Consider the following 12,491-nt stretch of genomic DNA (forward strand, 5'->3'; position numbering starts at 1 on the left):
CATTTTGACAATTATCATCTACATTGTTATTATTGCATTACTGATACAGCTCTGTATGCTTATCTGCCAAGAAAACCCCAAATGGGATCATACCTGAACAACACAATACTTTAAACTGATAAGGTTTGAGGTTTCTCCAGAAAGTGGGTGATGGGTATGGTGCAAAGGTAGAGTAAAGCTTGACTTTTAGGCAAGTTTCTCTGAGATGTGGGTGGTGGGTGAGTTTACAAGGAAAAGGAACCACAAAAGGGAATATTAACTGTAGCTTGATTAAGTCTTAGCAAAATAGAATTAAAATCAGTACTTAATTTTATACTCTATTAGAGGTCTTGGGATGTAGAGAAGAGCTTTATGTATTGGTATAGAATGGATTCATTGGTATGAGAGGTCCCGTAAATGGTGGAGTGGAGTAAGTGTTGGGAAAAGAAACAGAGAGGCTTGGAGGCAGGGGACAGATACTAAGGCACCCAGGTGCTGACAGGGAGGGAAAAGAGATGCTGTGGCATTCCTCCATCTCCTTTGGTTCACAAGTAGGGCAGGGCTGGGAAAGAATCCATTTGCCCACTGTCCCATACAGGTGAATGCATATAATAGACCAGGCCTGATGCAGGCTGGTCTGGTACCTCAGGTACGAGACTCAAGGATGGTGAGATGTTCATGGAGTAACTGACAATCCATTGCAGGGGAAAGACACTCAGAACAGAAAAAGGATATGTGGTGAGGATACATCCTTCATTCAGATGGGCACAACTTCCCTGCCTTTGGTGGTCCACTTGTCCAGCCTAAGGAAGTGGCTGAAGGCCCTCATGCCCTGCCTTTTCTGTATATCATGGTCATCTAGCACCAAATACACTTGGGCATCCCAGCTCCTGGGATCAGATGCCACCCTTGGACCACTTCCATAGACAGGTAAAGATAAGGCTGTTGTTATGGCCAACACATCAAGTTTGGTACCAGATCCTATACCTAGCATCTTATTTGCTTATTTTTAAGATCTGATAACTTTCTTAAGGCACAGAGAGAACATTTCCAGGAAATTTATAGTCAACTTGTATAGACCTAGGAGGTCCCTGCCCATTCTATGGGTTTATGGAGTTTATATCCCATGTAAGGAAAGTACTCTCTCACTGTTCTTGTGTTTCACAAAAGTATTCTCTTATTCCTTGGGGAACCTGTTTGAGAGCTTCAAAATTATTATTACTTTCAACTTTATCTTAATGGTAGGACAAATCCTATTCCAATTATTCTAAAAATAATCTCTCTAGGTGGTATCATCTCAATACACTCTTACCATATACCATCTGAATTTCTAAATGGCGAGTTACAATTTGGGGGGATGTGTTATCTGATCACTTCCTAAATGTTTGTGGAAGAAGGCTTGGAGTTGTTTCCAAGCATCAACTTGGGCCATGGAGTGGGCCTTAACTTCTCCTCCCCAGATCACACGTTTGCCCACCAAACTGTGAAAGGAACCCAGGCACACAGGGAAATACGGGGGCTCAATATAGTGTCCTGTTGCAGGGTAGCAGATCATCTCCGGTTTTTTCTTCCCATGGGCTTGTAACCATTTGGCAGCTTCATTGGCATAGAATTCACTTTTCCAGTTGTGGTCATCTAGACCAACAAGAAACATGAAGCAACTCTCAGCCTTCTCAATTGGAATTAAGCTTTTTCTGTTGGGTTCCTCCAAAGGATTGTTGAGAGTATCAATGATGTCTGCAAACCCGTCTTCAGTCATCTTGATAAGTTTTAGGTCACGTTGCAATGGGGGGATGGTCATACCCTTATAGTGTAGGACAGATGCTACATTTGCCAGGCAGCCATTGATGGTGACAGTGGCTGTGATATCCTTCAAATGAGAGGCCATGGAGAGGCACAGATCACCTCCTTTAGAAATTCCAAGCAGCCCCACTCCTGGACCCTTTACCTGAAAAAGTCAGAGAGTCAAAGAGGGAATGAGAATAACTTTGTGACCAACAATATGGGGCAGCTAGATGGTACAGTGGACAGAGCACCAGCCCTGGAGTGAGGAGGCCCTGAGTTCAAATCTGGCCTCAGACACTTGACACTTATTACCTGTGTGACTCTGAGCAAGTAATTTAACCTTGACTGCCTCAAAAAAACCCCAAAATTTAAAAATAGCTTTTTTACCCTCAGAGATGTTTTTGGATCTTAATGAGTTTTGCAGTAACCACTGCTCATATCAACATGACAGGTAAAGCTCATGTTATATAGCATTTTCATTATAACCCTATATTAGAAATACTATAATATCCATTTTTCAGTCAGGAAACTGAGAAACAAATACTTGCCCATAATCACAGAGTGACTTAAAATTCAAGAAAGTTAGGTGATACAACAGATAGAACACTGGACAGTCAAGAACATCCAGGTTCAAGTCCTGCCTCAGGCACTTACCAGCCATGTGACCCTGAACAAGTCACTGTTTGCCTCAGTTTTCTCAACTGTAAATTAGGGATAATAAGAGGACCTACCTTCAAGGGTTGTTTAATATTTACAAGGCACTTAGCATGGTACCTAGTACAGAGTAGGCACCTAATAAATCCTTCTTTTCTTCCTTCCTTCCTTCCTTCCTTGCTTCCTTCCTTCCTTCCTTCCTTCCTTCCTTCTGACCCAAGGCAACTCACATACCTATGGTAGGGAACTGATTATGCATTTTAATTGAGGCCTTTTGGCGAAAACTCTCCCCTCACCTCTTTTCCAACCTATTCATGATTCTACTAAGGGGAAGCACAGGCTGAGGGATGATATAATTTGGAGCAGGTAGACATTCTGCATACCTCAAGTCACTGCTCACTGATATTCTTCCTTGGATTCTGGATCTGAAGAGATGTCTACTCTAACTCACTCATTTCTCAGCTAAGGAAACCATAGCCCACGGAGGTGACAAACCTGTGTCTTCCAAAGGTCACACAGATGATCATTACCAGAGATCATTTGGATTTGTCTCAGTTTTCTCTTTCCAAGCAGCAGAGGGATTGGCCAGTGTTGAAATACCCTTTGGAAGTAGGGAAAGTCTCAAAGCAAAACAGGCATCTAGGTGGCAAAGTTGATAGAGGACTGGGCCTGGAGTCAGGAAGACTTCTCTTACTGAATTCAAATCTGGCCTTAAACACTTACTAGGTTTGTGACTCTGGACAAATCACTTAAACTTGTTTGCCTCAGTTTCCTCATCTGTAAAATGACCTAAAGAAGGAAATAGCAAACCCTTCCACTTCCCAATAGACACATATAATAGGAGGTTTCATTCTTGGTACAATTTCTAAAAATGAAGAGCAATCAAAGAAAGCATCTATCCCCCAGAACCAAAGAAACTAAAAGAAGAGAGAAGTGATAAAATGAGAAGACAACCTGGGAGTGGTTTTTCAGGTACTGGACAGCCTCTTCAAAGTATTCCAGATGAAGTTCCTTCATGTCTTTGGGGAGGTCCTCACAGCCATAGTATGCCAGGGCCAGCACAGCAAAGCCATGTCCAGCCAACAGGCTGGCTCTATATTCAAACAGGCCACCTCCAGCTCCAAAGATGTCGATGATCCCAGGGAAGGGCCCTGAACCTAAAAGAAAGTCAAAGTCATAAAGCATTCCTTTTAAAATTTTCCTTCTGAATTCTATGGATAGTCACGTTGTTTGGTCTTGGATGACATATTCTGAGACACCATAAGACTCCTTGTTCACCACTTGCATGTACACTGGGAAGAATATACCTGGTTACCTCTGCATAGTGTGATTAAAAATAAACTCAATTAACTGGAAAATAAATCACTAACATTTGTATAGTGCTTACTATGTGCCAGGCAATGTTCTAAGCATTTGATCGTCACAACAATCCTGTGAGGTAGGAGCTATTACTATCATCTTCATTTTACAGTTGAAGAAACTGAGGCATCAGAAGTCAAGAGACTTGCCCAGTGACTTGCCCAAGTAACTAGTGTCTTGTTTCAATTGAAGTTTAACAAAAGGGTCAATTGAGGCAGATCTCTGAGCAAGATAGAATTTATTGGCACAAGGCATGCTACCTGTCAATAAATGAGTCAATGGCTAGTCCTCCATTAATGACACAGACCTCGAACAAAAGGACTGTTTACCTTATAGAGGTTTGGGGGAGTTGTTCCTCCTTCATTCTCAAAGAGGATCAATGACATTGGGAGGGTGATATTTTCACTTGTTTGTGAACTGGATTTAAGGGAGGCAGAGCTAAGCAAAGTCATCTGCCTCACTCTCTCCTCCAGAATCATAGAGGTCCAGTAGCAAGGCAAAAGGCAAGAGGACTGGCAATGGCCTGGGATGCAGGGGCAGTGACTGAGGTTGGAAGGAAGGGCACTGGGGTAAAAGCACCCCTCCTCCAAGGCTACATGCCCTGGGGGCACAGACCTATTTGCCCAACCCCAGTTGCCGCTCTATTACCAAGGGGTTTTGGAAGTATAGAACAAAGAATAGAACAAGGTAGATGACATAGAATTAAGGACATCATGATTGGTTACAGACCTGAGCCATAGGGAACATCATTGGTTGGAAATTTAGTAACAGGGACTAGCAATAACCCCTCTTCTACTCTCATGAGTCTAAGAGTTTAGGTGTGAGAGAGTGGCCCAGCAAAGTAGACATCTTGAAGGATACTTTGGTGGAGTAAAGATATATACATTCATATATGTGTGTGTGTATATATATATATATATATATATGTATATATATATATATATAACATGTATATATATATTTATATAGATGCACACACACACATATATATTTACACACACACACACACACACACACACACACACACACACACATATATGTCATGCTCAAACTCCCTTGCTTTCTCACACATTCCCCAAGGTTAGCAAAATTCCTTGAGCAGCAAAACTGGATTTACTTTAAACTTAACCTGTTATGGTCCAGCTGAATTCTCCAGAATTTGTCCAGAGACCAAGAACCATAACTTAAGCAGTTACATGACAAAAGCAGTTACAGGCCAAAATCAATTACTTGTTAATGAGATCAATAAGAAAATATTACAGGATCAATTTATTCCAATCCCTTGTTTGACTGGTGTTTTGGTAATTAAGGTGGGACTTTTTTTTTTTTTTACTGTTTTCTGTTTGAGAATGCTAAAGTAATCAAGTGCCTTTGATTAAGTTTAGTCCCAGGCCCACACTCTTTTGATGATTAGGGACAAAGCCTCCCGGCCCTGAACAGAGTATATAAACTCAGAAGTTAACATTTTGTTTGGGGGCTCTCCCTCCCTGAAAGAGTGTTGTTGCAGAGACTTTGGGTAGCTACTGGAGCCTCCCAGCTTTGAAGAAAACCCAGATGTTGGTGCTTCTCTTTTTGGTAACTATGTATGTGATGTCTTGATTAGACAAAGCCTGTCTGTTGAATTGTGTTATTTGATCTGTTAATATTTTCTGTTTGTAATTTCTATTTGTATTTGCTCTGAAGTTCAGGGTGCTGGCTTTCCCCCCTGAACTAAGTGGATGGCATATGTATGTTTAATTAAAGTGAGATTGTTAACCTCTTAAAGTTGCTTTCCTTAGAAAAGCAGATCAAAGAATTTGTGCTGGCAGCTCTTGTTGCTGGTCTTTTGGGTCTTACGACCTACAGCAGCTGCTAGCCACATTATTGTTACAAATTGTCAGTAAGTTGGCAGCAGTCTGCTTGTTGTCTCTCCTCACCAACTGCTCCTGCCGAGTCTGTATGCAGGGCATTCTCTGCTTTTTCTCTCAAGTCTGTAAGTCTGTATGAAGGCAGTTCTCCACTCCTGCCTCAAGGCTCCACATATAATACAATCTCAGGACATCCACCCCTCCAACACAGTCTAGAGCCAGACTAATTGACTCAAGCCCTGGCTCTGGCCATCCCCACCTCCCACAAGCCTCTGCTTGTTCTCCTCCCAAAGCCGCTGCTCCTGTCTGTCTCCTCCAGAGTGCTAGTGGGGTAGGGAGGGGGAAGGAGAGGTTGTCTCCCAGGGCCTCTGCTCTAGGCTCCTGGGAAACCAACCACTCCCTTACTGCTACTTGCCTTTTTTTCTTCAGGCCTCTGGGGCTCCACAGAACCACATCCACCACAAGTATAAAGAGCAACCCAATAATTGGGAAACATTCAACCACTATCTCACAACCCCAAAACTCCATATTTTCCTTTCAATCTGCAGATCCTGCTGACTGCACCATTTTTGTAACAACAATTTGGCTAGCAGCTGCTGTAGGGGTATAAGACCCAAAAAGATCAGCAACAAGAGCTGCCAGCACAAATTCTTTGATCTGCTTTTCTAAGGAAAGCAACTTTAAGAGGTTAACAATCTCACTTTAATTAAACATACATATACCATCCACTTAGTTCAAGGGGAAAAACCAGTACCCTGAACTTCAGAGTAAATACAAATAGAAATTACAAACAGAAAATATTAACAGATCAAATAACACAATTAAACAGACAGGCTTTGTCTAATCAAGACATCACATACATAGGTACCAAAAAGAGAAGCACTAACATCTGGGTTTTCTTCAAAGCTGGGAGGCTCCAGCAGCTACCCAGAGTCTCCACACCAACACTATTTCAGTGAGTGAGAGCCCCAAACAAAATGCTAATGTCTGAGTTTATATACACTCTCAAATAGTGTGGTCAGGCTCTGTTTCTGAATTCAATTTCCTGTGTTCCTTCTGCTGGCTTCCATTTGCACCCAGACTGTTGGTATGCTTCAGTGTCCCTGGGCAGAACTCTATGGTCAGCTGTCTCTGACCAGAGCACTGAGTCATCTTCTGTCCTCCTTGAAGATTCCTTGATCAGGATCCTAGGTGTGACAGAAGTCCTCCTTGATCAAGACACTGGGTGGTCTTTTGTCCCTCGTGGGGCCTCCCATGACCAGGACACTTGGTTGTCTCTATATTCCCTGAGGCTTCTGTGATCAGGAAGCTGGGAAGTCTTTGTCCCCTTTGAGGCTTCCTTGAGTAGGAGGTTGAGTGCTCTCTCTACTTCCTGAGCCTCCCTTGATCAGGGAGCCTGGTGGTCTCTCTCTCCATTGGAGTTTTCCCTATCCCAGAGGTGGAGGATCTTCTGTCTTTTCTCTGGCCTTTCATGATTGTGACATTGAGTGATCTTCCTCATCCATGCCTGCTGTCCTATGGGATTCTTGTCCATGGCCTTCCAAAAATTCATCACAGGGGCTGTATTCAATATCATGGAGGCCTTCCTCACCTTCTCCCAACCGTCTACCATAGAGGTAGCTAGGTGCTACTGCGCATAGAGCTCTGGGCCTGAAGTCATTAAAACCTGAGTTCAAATCCTGTCTCAGATACTTCCTAGCTATGTTACCTTGGTAAGTCAGTTAGCCTCAGTTTTCCTCAGTTTCTTTAATTGCAACATGGGAATAATAATAGCACCTACCTAACAGAGTTGTTGTGAGGGTCAAATGAGATAATATTTGTAAAGCACTTAGTACAGTGTTTAGCACATAGTGTCAGCTAGATAAATGCTGGCTCTTATTATCAAGAGGGTACATTTGGAGCACTCTAGCCATCCATATGTCATCCCTCAATATTTCCTGTCTTCTCTTCCTGTCATGCAACTCCTTAATAGCATCATTTACTCCTTACTTCTCCAGAATTCCTCACTGGTTATATGTTGAGCCTCTCTATTGCCCCCTGTGTGATACACATCTTTAAGTCTTCAAAGACAATGGTATTTCATATTTCACTGTAATGTAGAAACAGTAGATTAATATTAGTATTGAAAAGATGGGCCTTTGCTTTTGTGGGAATCTTTGATTCAGTAAAACAAAACAAAACAGCTCTTCAAATTCCTGAAAGAAAAATCTAGCCCACTCTTTTCCTCCTGTTCAACTCTGGGACTACTGCCCCTCTCTATTGTCTGTCTCAGATATGGTGGTTGCTTGCTGTCCTTTGCCCTCTAAGAGGACCAAAATGGCATCACTATGTAAAGATGAAGGTACAGTGTGTCCAACTGTGGCTGATTGGACCAATAGGAGCTCTGAAGGCTCTGCCATAGGTCAGGCACAAATAGTCCATATGAACATTTGGAGTGGAAATGTCTCTAGATTTGCACAAATATAAGTAAATGTTATGTCATATAATAATGTATCATACAATATATTATTATATAATAATATATTATTTATAACTATATAAATAAAAGCTCTACAAGTATCCATCCAAATGCATGTTGGCACCTGATTAGCTGGCCTTCTTCATCCATTTTCTTTCCTCTGTGGAAAGACAAGCCAAACTCATTTCATTACGTATCTCTTCCAGGAGATTTTATGATGTTCTGGGCTTATCTGTGTTAACTAAAAGTGGAAGTATCAGATTATGTCAGCTCAGGGAGTGTTCATCTTTGACTCATTCAGGATCTCCTGAATATTCTAGGTCCAGTATTTCTGGAAAATTGGGCAACTCAAGAAAACAAGGTAAATGGCAATCAACTCAATGAGCATAGCCATGATGAGGCATCACAGTAGGACTTTGTAGAGGTACATAGGCAGTAACCAAAAGAATTCCCATCGACTGTAAAAGGAGAGTCATTTGCCCACACTCCCTTTCTGGTCCCCCCATTAAGCACGTTTTAGGAGAAGCACAATTTGGCCCAATCTTCTACACTTTCTCCAGTGATGGTACTATGCTAATAATAATTTGTAGTCACAGCCATTGCCCCAAGGCACTGTAACATTCTCAATAATCAAATAAAAAATAAATTGGGCTATTATGCTCTCCTTGGAAAAGTGGTTGAATATACCACAGGACAAGGTCGAGTAGTGTAAAGACTAGATTTATCAGAAGACCTGGATGCAAGTCTTGGACATACAAGTCATTTCATCTCTGGATCTCAGTTTCTTCATCTGTAAAACGAGAGGATTGGGTTGGATGCTAACCAAAGAATCTCCTTCCTAGATGCTAGGAGTTCTCCAGTCAGAATTGCTCAGATTTCTTTGGCATGAACCCTCCTATAGAGAAGAGGAGCCACTTCCAAGCCCATCAAATAAGCACTTATTAAAGCAATAAGTGTAAAGGAAGAAAGGGAAAGTAATAAGTATATAGCACCTTCTATATGCCAGGCACTGTGCTAAACACTTTAAAATGAGCACTTACAAACTTCCTTTACAATTATTTAATTTAATTTATAATTACTTAATCTTCTTCACAATTATTTGATTCTCCCAACAACTCTGCAGAGATAGGTGCTACAGATGATCAAACTGAGGGAAACAAAGGTTAAGTGACTTGTCCAGGGTCACACAGCTAATAGCTTTCTGAATCTGGGTTTCAACTTAGTACTACCTGACTCTGGGGCTAGCACTCTTCTCCATTGCATCAGCAGCTGCCTTTACTCTACATGAAGTACTGTATTAGATTCTAGGTTATAAATACAAGCCAAAAATAGTCCCTTTCCCTTAGAGAACTTGGATTCCACAGATGATACCTTCACCTAGATAAGTATGTGCATGATCACATCTGGCCTAGAATATTACAGTAGTCTCCCTGCATCCAGGATCTTCTCTCACAGCCAGGGATATTCCTAAAACTCAGGTCTGACATGGATGTCACTCCCCTTCTCAGGAAGTTCCAGAGGTTCTCCATTTCCTCTAGGATCCATAACCCTTCACTACCTGGCTCCAGTCCACCTTTTTACATCTACTGCACTTGACTCAGCATTATATACTCTCCAGTCCACTCAAATTGGCCTACCTGCTGCCCCTCACCTAAGACATTCATGTCTCTTCTCCATGCCTTTGCTGTCCCCTACACCTGGCCTTTAAGTACATAAATTCCTTCAAAGCCTTCTATAAAGACCACTTCCCACATAAGGTGCATCCTGCCCCACCCACCTTGAAATTATATGTACCTTGTGTTTGGTTTTTATGGGCAGCTAGGTGGCACAGTGGATGGAGTACTTGGCCTGGAGTCAGGAAGACTCTCTTCCTGAATCCAAATCTGGCCTCAAACACTTAGTAGTTCTGTGACCCTAGACAAGTCACTTAACCCTGTTTGCCTCTTTCCTTATATGTAAAGTGAGCTGGAGAAGGAAATGGCAAACCACTCCAATATCTTTGGCAAGAAAACACCAAATAGGGTCATGAAGAATACAAAATGACTTAACAACAATAAACATTTGCTTTTTATATATTTTCTAACTACCTCTATGTTTGGGCATTGCTCCCTATGTAAGCCCCTTGAGAGTAGGGTATATTTTGTTTTGGCCTTTCTTTGCACTAGTAACTCCTCTGAGTTTAAGGGAAAACTCTTTTTTTCCACTTGCTATACTGTAAATCTATACTTTACTTAGAAAGTGTCAACACTGCTACTATATTATTCTTAGCTTAGCCATGTGAATGAGATTATTTACTCCTTCCTTTATTCCTACCAATATCATTTTATAGGTCTTATTTGTATCAGTAATTTAAATGTCTACATATTCTGTTTTGGCACACAATAAATATTTCTCCATCAATTTTTCTACCTTTGTGTTAATGACATAAAAATTCCCTCAATTTGTCTCACTTTCCTGATAAAGTCATTTATTAACTCAATTTTTTCCTCCATTCTCTTAGATTTTCAAAAAGTACAATCACAACAGCCACAGAGAGGTAGTTTAACAGCTTGTTTGCCCATTTATTCCTGGAATTCCTTTTTATCAGCCCCCCCACCTCCACCCCCGCCTTTTTGGCTAAACTTACTTTAATATTTCAAGTAGCAACCATCTTGTCTCTGGGGGGATGCCCTCCACTGACATAAAGCAGAATTCCTGTATAACTGATGGTCTTCGAAAATTACAGTGGCTAAAAAACTCACCATTGAAAGGTGAACGTTGGTCAAGAGTGTAATTACATAGGCCGGGATTTAGACAAGAGAGATATGTAGTATCACTGTCTGATGACGCCTTACCGCTTTGATAGGGCTTGCCCCAAATAACAATCAGAAATGTTTGATTTAGGAACTGAGACTTGGAGGAGTCTAGTGGTAGATTCCTGGACTTGAACCTGGGACTTCGGATCCCCAGTTATAGATCAGAAATCAGAAGATTTAGAATTGGAAAAGACCTTAGACAGATTTCTAAGCCAACTCCTTAGTGCTTCCATGCCAAACCCCTGAGAGATGTCCATCCATCCCTCTGACATCTCAAGATTATTTTAGAATGCCAGGGGTATCCTTGGCACGTCTGAATGCTAGAACATCCTGCTGTGGCAGATGGAAAGAAAGAGCGGTGGTCGGCGATCAGATGAGGGGTCAGAGAAGAAAAGCATGGGAGCGGGGAGGTTTGGAGGGGCACTCACCCGGAGGTAGGAAGAGGGTGGCCCGCAGGCTGCCTTCTCGCACCGGGATCCTCCTCAACCCTGGCCTCAGAAAGCTCCGCTCGTGGACCACCTGTGCCAGCCGCTGGGTGGGCTGGGGGTCGTGACCCTCATACACCTCCAGGTCCACGAGGAAAGGAGTCTGCACGTCCCGCTTCACCAGCCGCCAATAGGGCTTGTCGGGCTTCATGCTCCAGAAGAGCCCCATGGCCTCCACGCCGCTGTAGCTGCCCCCCAGAGCCGGCGCCCGCGCCAGATCCAACTGCCCGCCCGCGTCCGCCTCGTAGCGGGCCGAGGCCCGGAAGAGCCCCCCTTTCTCATCGCGGAGGGAGGCGCGCAGGGTGACCCGCTGGGCCGGGGCCAGACCGTGCACCACGATCACCACGGGCTCGTCCCACAGGCTGCGAGGCCCGGGAGTCACGTTCACGGTCACGGCCATTGAACTGACCTGAGGCATTCAGGAGTTCGCCTAGTTATAGTGAAACAGGAGTCCTCTGGTCCCCATTGGCTCCCCCCAGGGCGGAATCTCTCGGGAGCTGTCCAATGGCTTCTGTAGAGGCGAGAGAGCTCCCAGGGAGGCGGGAGCGTGGAACGGGCTCGTGTCTAGTTCAAAGTCCTTTCCTCCTTTCTGTTCTTCAGACGTTTTCAGGGAAAGCCCTAGAATTTCAAGGGCTTGGGAAAGGTTTCTGTAAAGATGGGATTTCAGCCTGGGAAGTCAACAGGGGGAGTTGAGGAGGGAGAGCGTGCCATCCATTGGAGACAGGTAGAGAAAACGTCAGGAGCAGGGAGGAATGGAGCGCCTTGTTAAAGGAATAGCAGGGAGTCCAGTGTCATTGGATCAGAAGTAAGGCGTAAGAAGTCTCAAAAGATAGGGGCAGGCTAGTTCCTAAAGGGATTTGAATGCCAACAGTGCATTCTGTATTTGATCCTGGAGGCAAAAAGGAGCTTCTGGGGTTTATTGACGAGGGGAAGAGGGTCAAACATGATCTGATTAGCACTTTAGAAAAATCACTTTGGAGGCTGAATGGAGAATGGATTAGTTGGTGAAAGACTTAAAGGAGACTAACCCATTAGCAGGTTATGGCATTAATCCAGGCAGGAGGTGCTGAGGGCCTGCACCAGAGTGATGGAAGTGTCAGAGGAAAGAAGGGAGTGTATTTGAGATATG

The 12,491-nt window shown here is 43.2% G+C and overlaps 1 protein-coding gene across 1 annotated transcript; it reads right to left on the bottom strand.

Moving 5' to 3' along the window:
• Positions 1-11,770, bottom strand: LOC118828235 (acyl-coenzyme A thioesterase 1-like). The gene is made up of 3 exons (XM_036734707.1): positions 11,306-11,770; positions 3,373-3,575; positions 1-1,927 (listed from the first exon to the last, which is right to left on the bottom strand). Exons 1-3 carry the CDS (start codon positions 11,760-11,762, stop codon positions 1,322-1,324), a joined length of 1,266 nt encoding a protein of 421 aa, XP_036590602.1. The 5' UTR covers positions 11,763-11,770; the 3' UTR covers positions 1-1,321.
• Positions 11,771-12,491: the final 721 nt, after the last annotated feature.

This window comes from Trichosurus vulpecula, chromosome 8 (genome assembly GCF_011100635.1).
Source record: "Trichosurus vulpecula isolate mTriVul1 chromosome 8, mTriVul1.pri, whole genome shotgun sequence".
NCBI classification, from domain to species: Eukaryota; Metazoa; Chordata; class Mammalia; order Diprotodontia; family Phalangeridae; genus Trichosurus; species Trichosurus vulpecula.

Bases quoted from the DNA above. Each gene is read 5' to 3' on its own strand.
- LOC118828235 (XM_036734707.1), bottom strand. From the start codon at position 11,762: ATGGCCGTGACCGTGAACGTGACTCCCGGGCCTCGCAGCCTGTGGGAC. The intron at 3,576-11,305 runs GTGAGTGCCCCT...ACTTTCTTTTAG, and splicing joins CACCCTCTTCCTACCTCCGG to GTTCAGGGCCCTTCCCTGGG. The intron at 1,928-3,372 runs GTTGTCTTCTCA...TGACTTTTTCAG, and splicing joins ACCTGAAAAACCACTCCCAG to GTAAAGGGTCCAGGAGTGGG.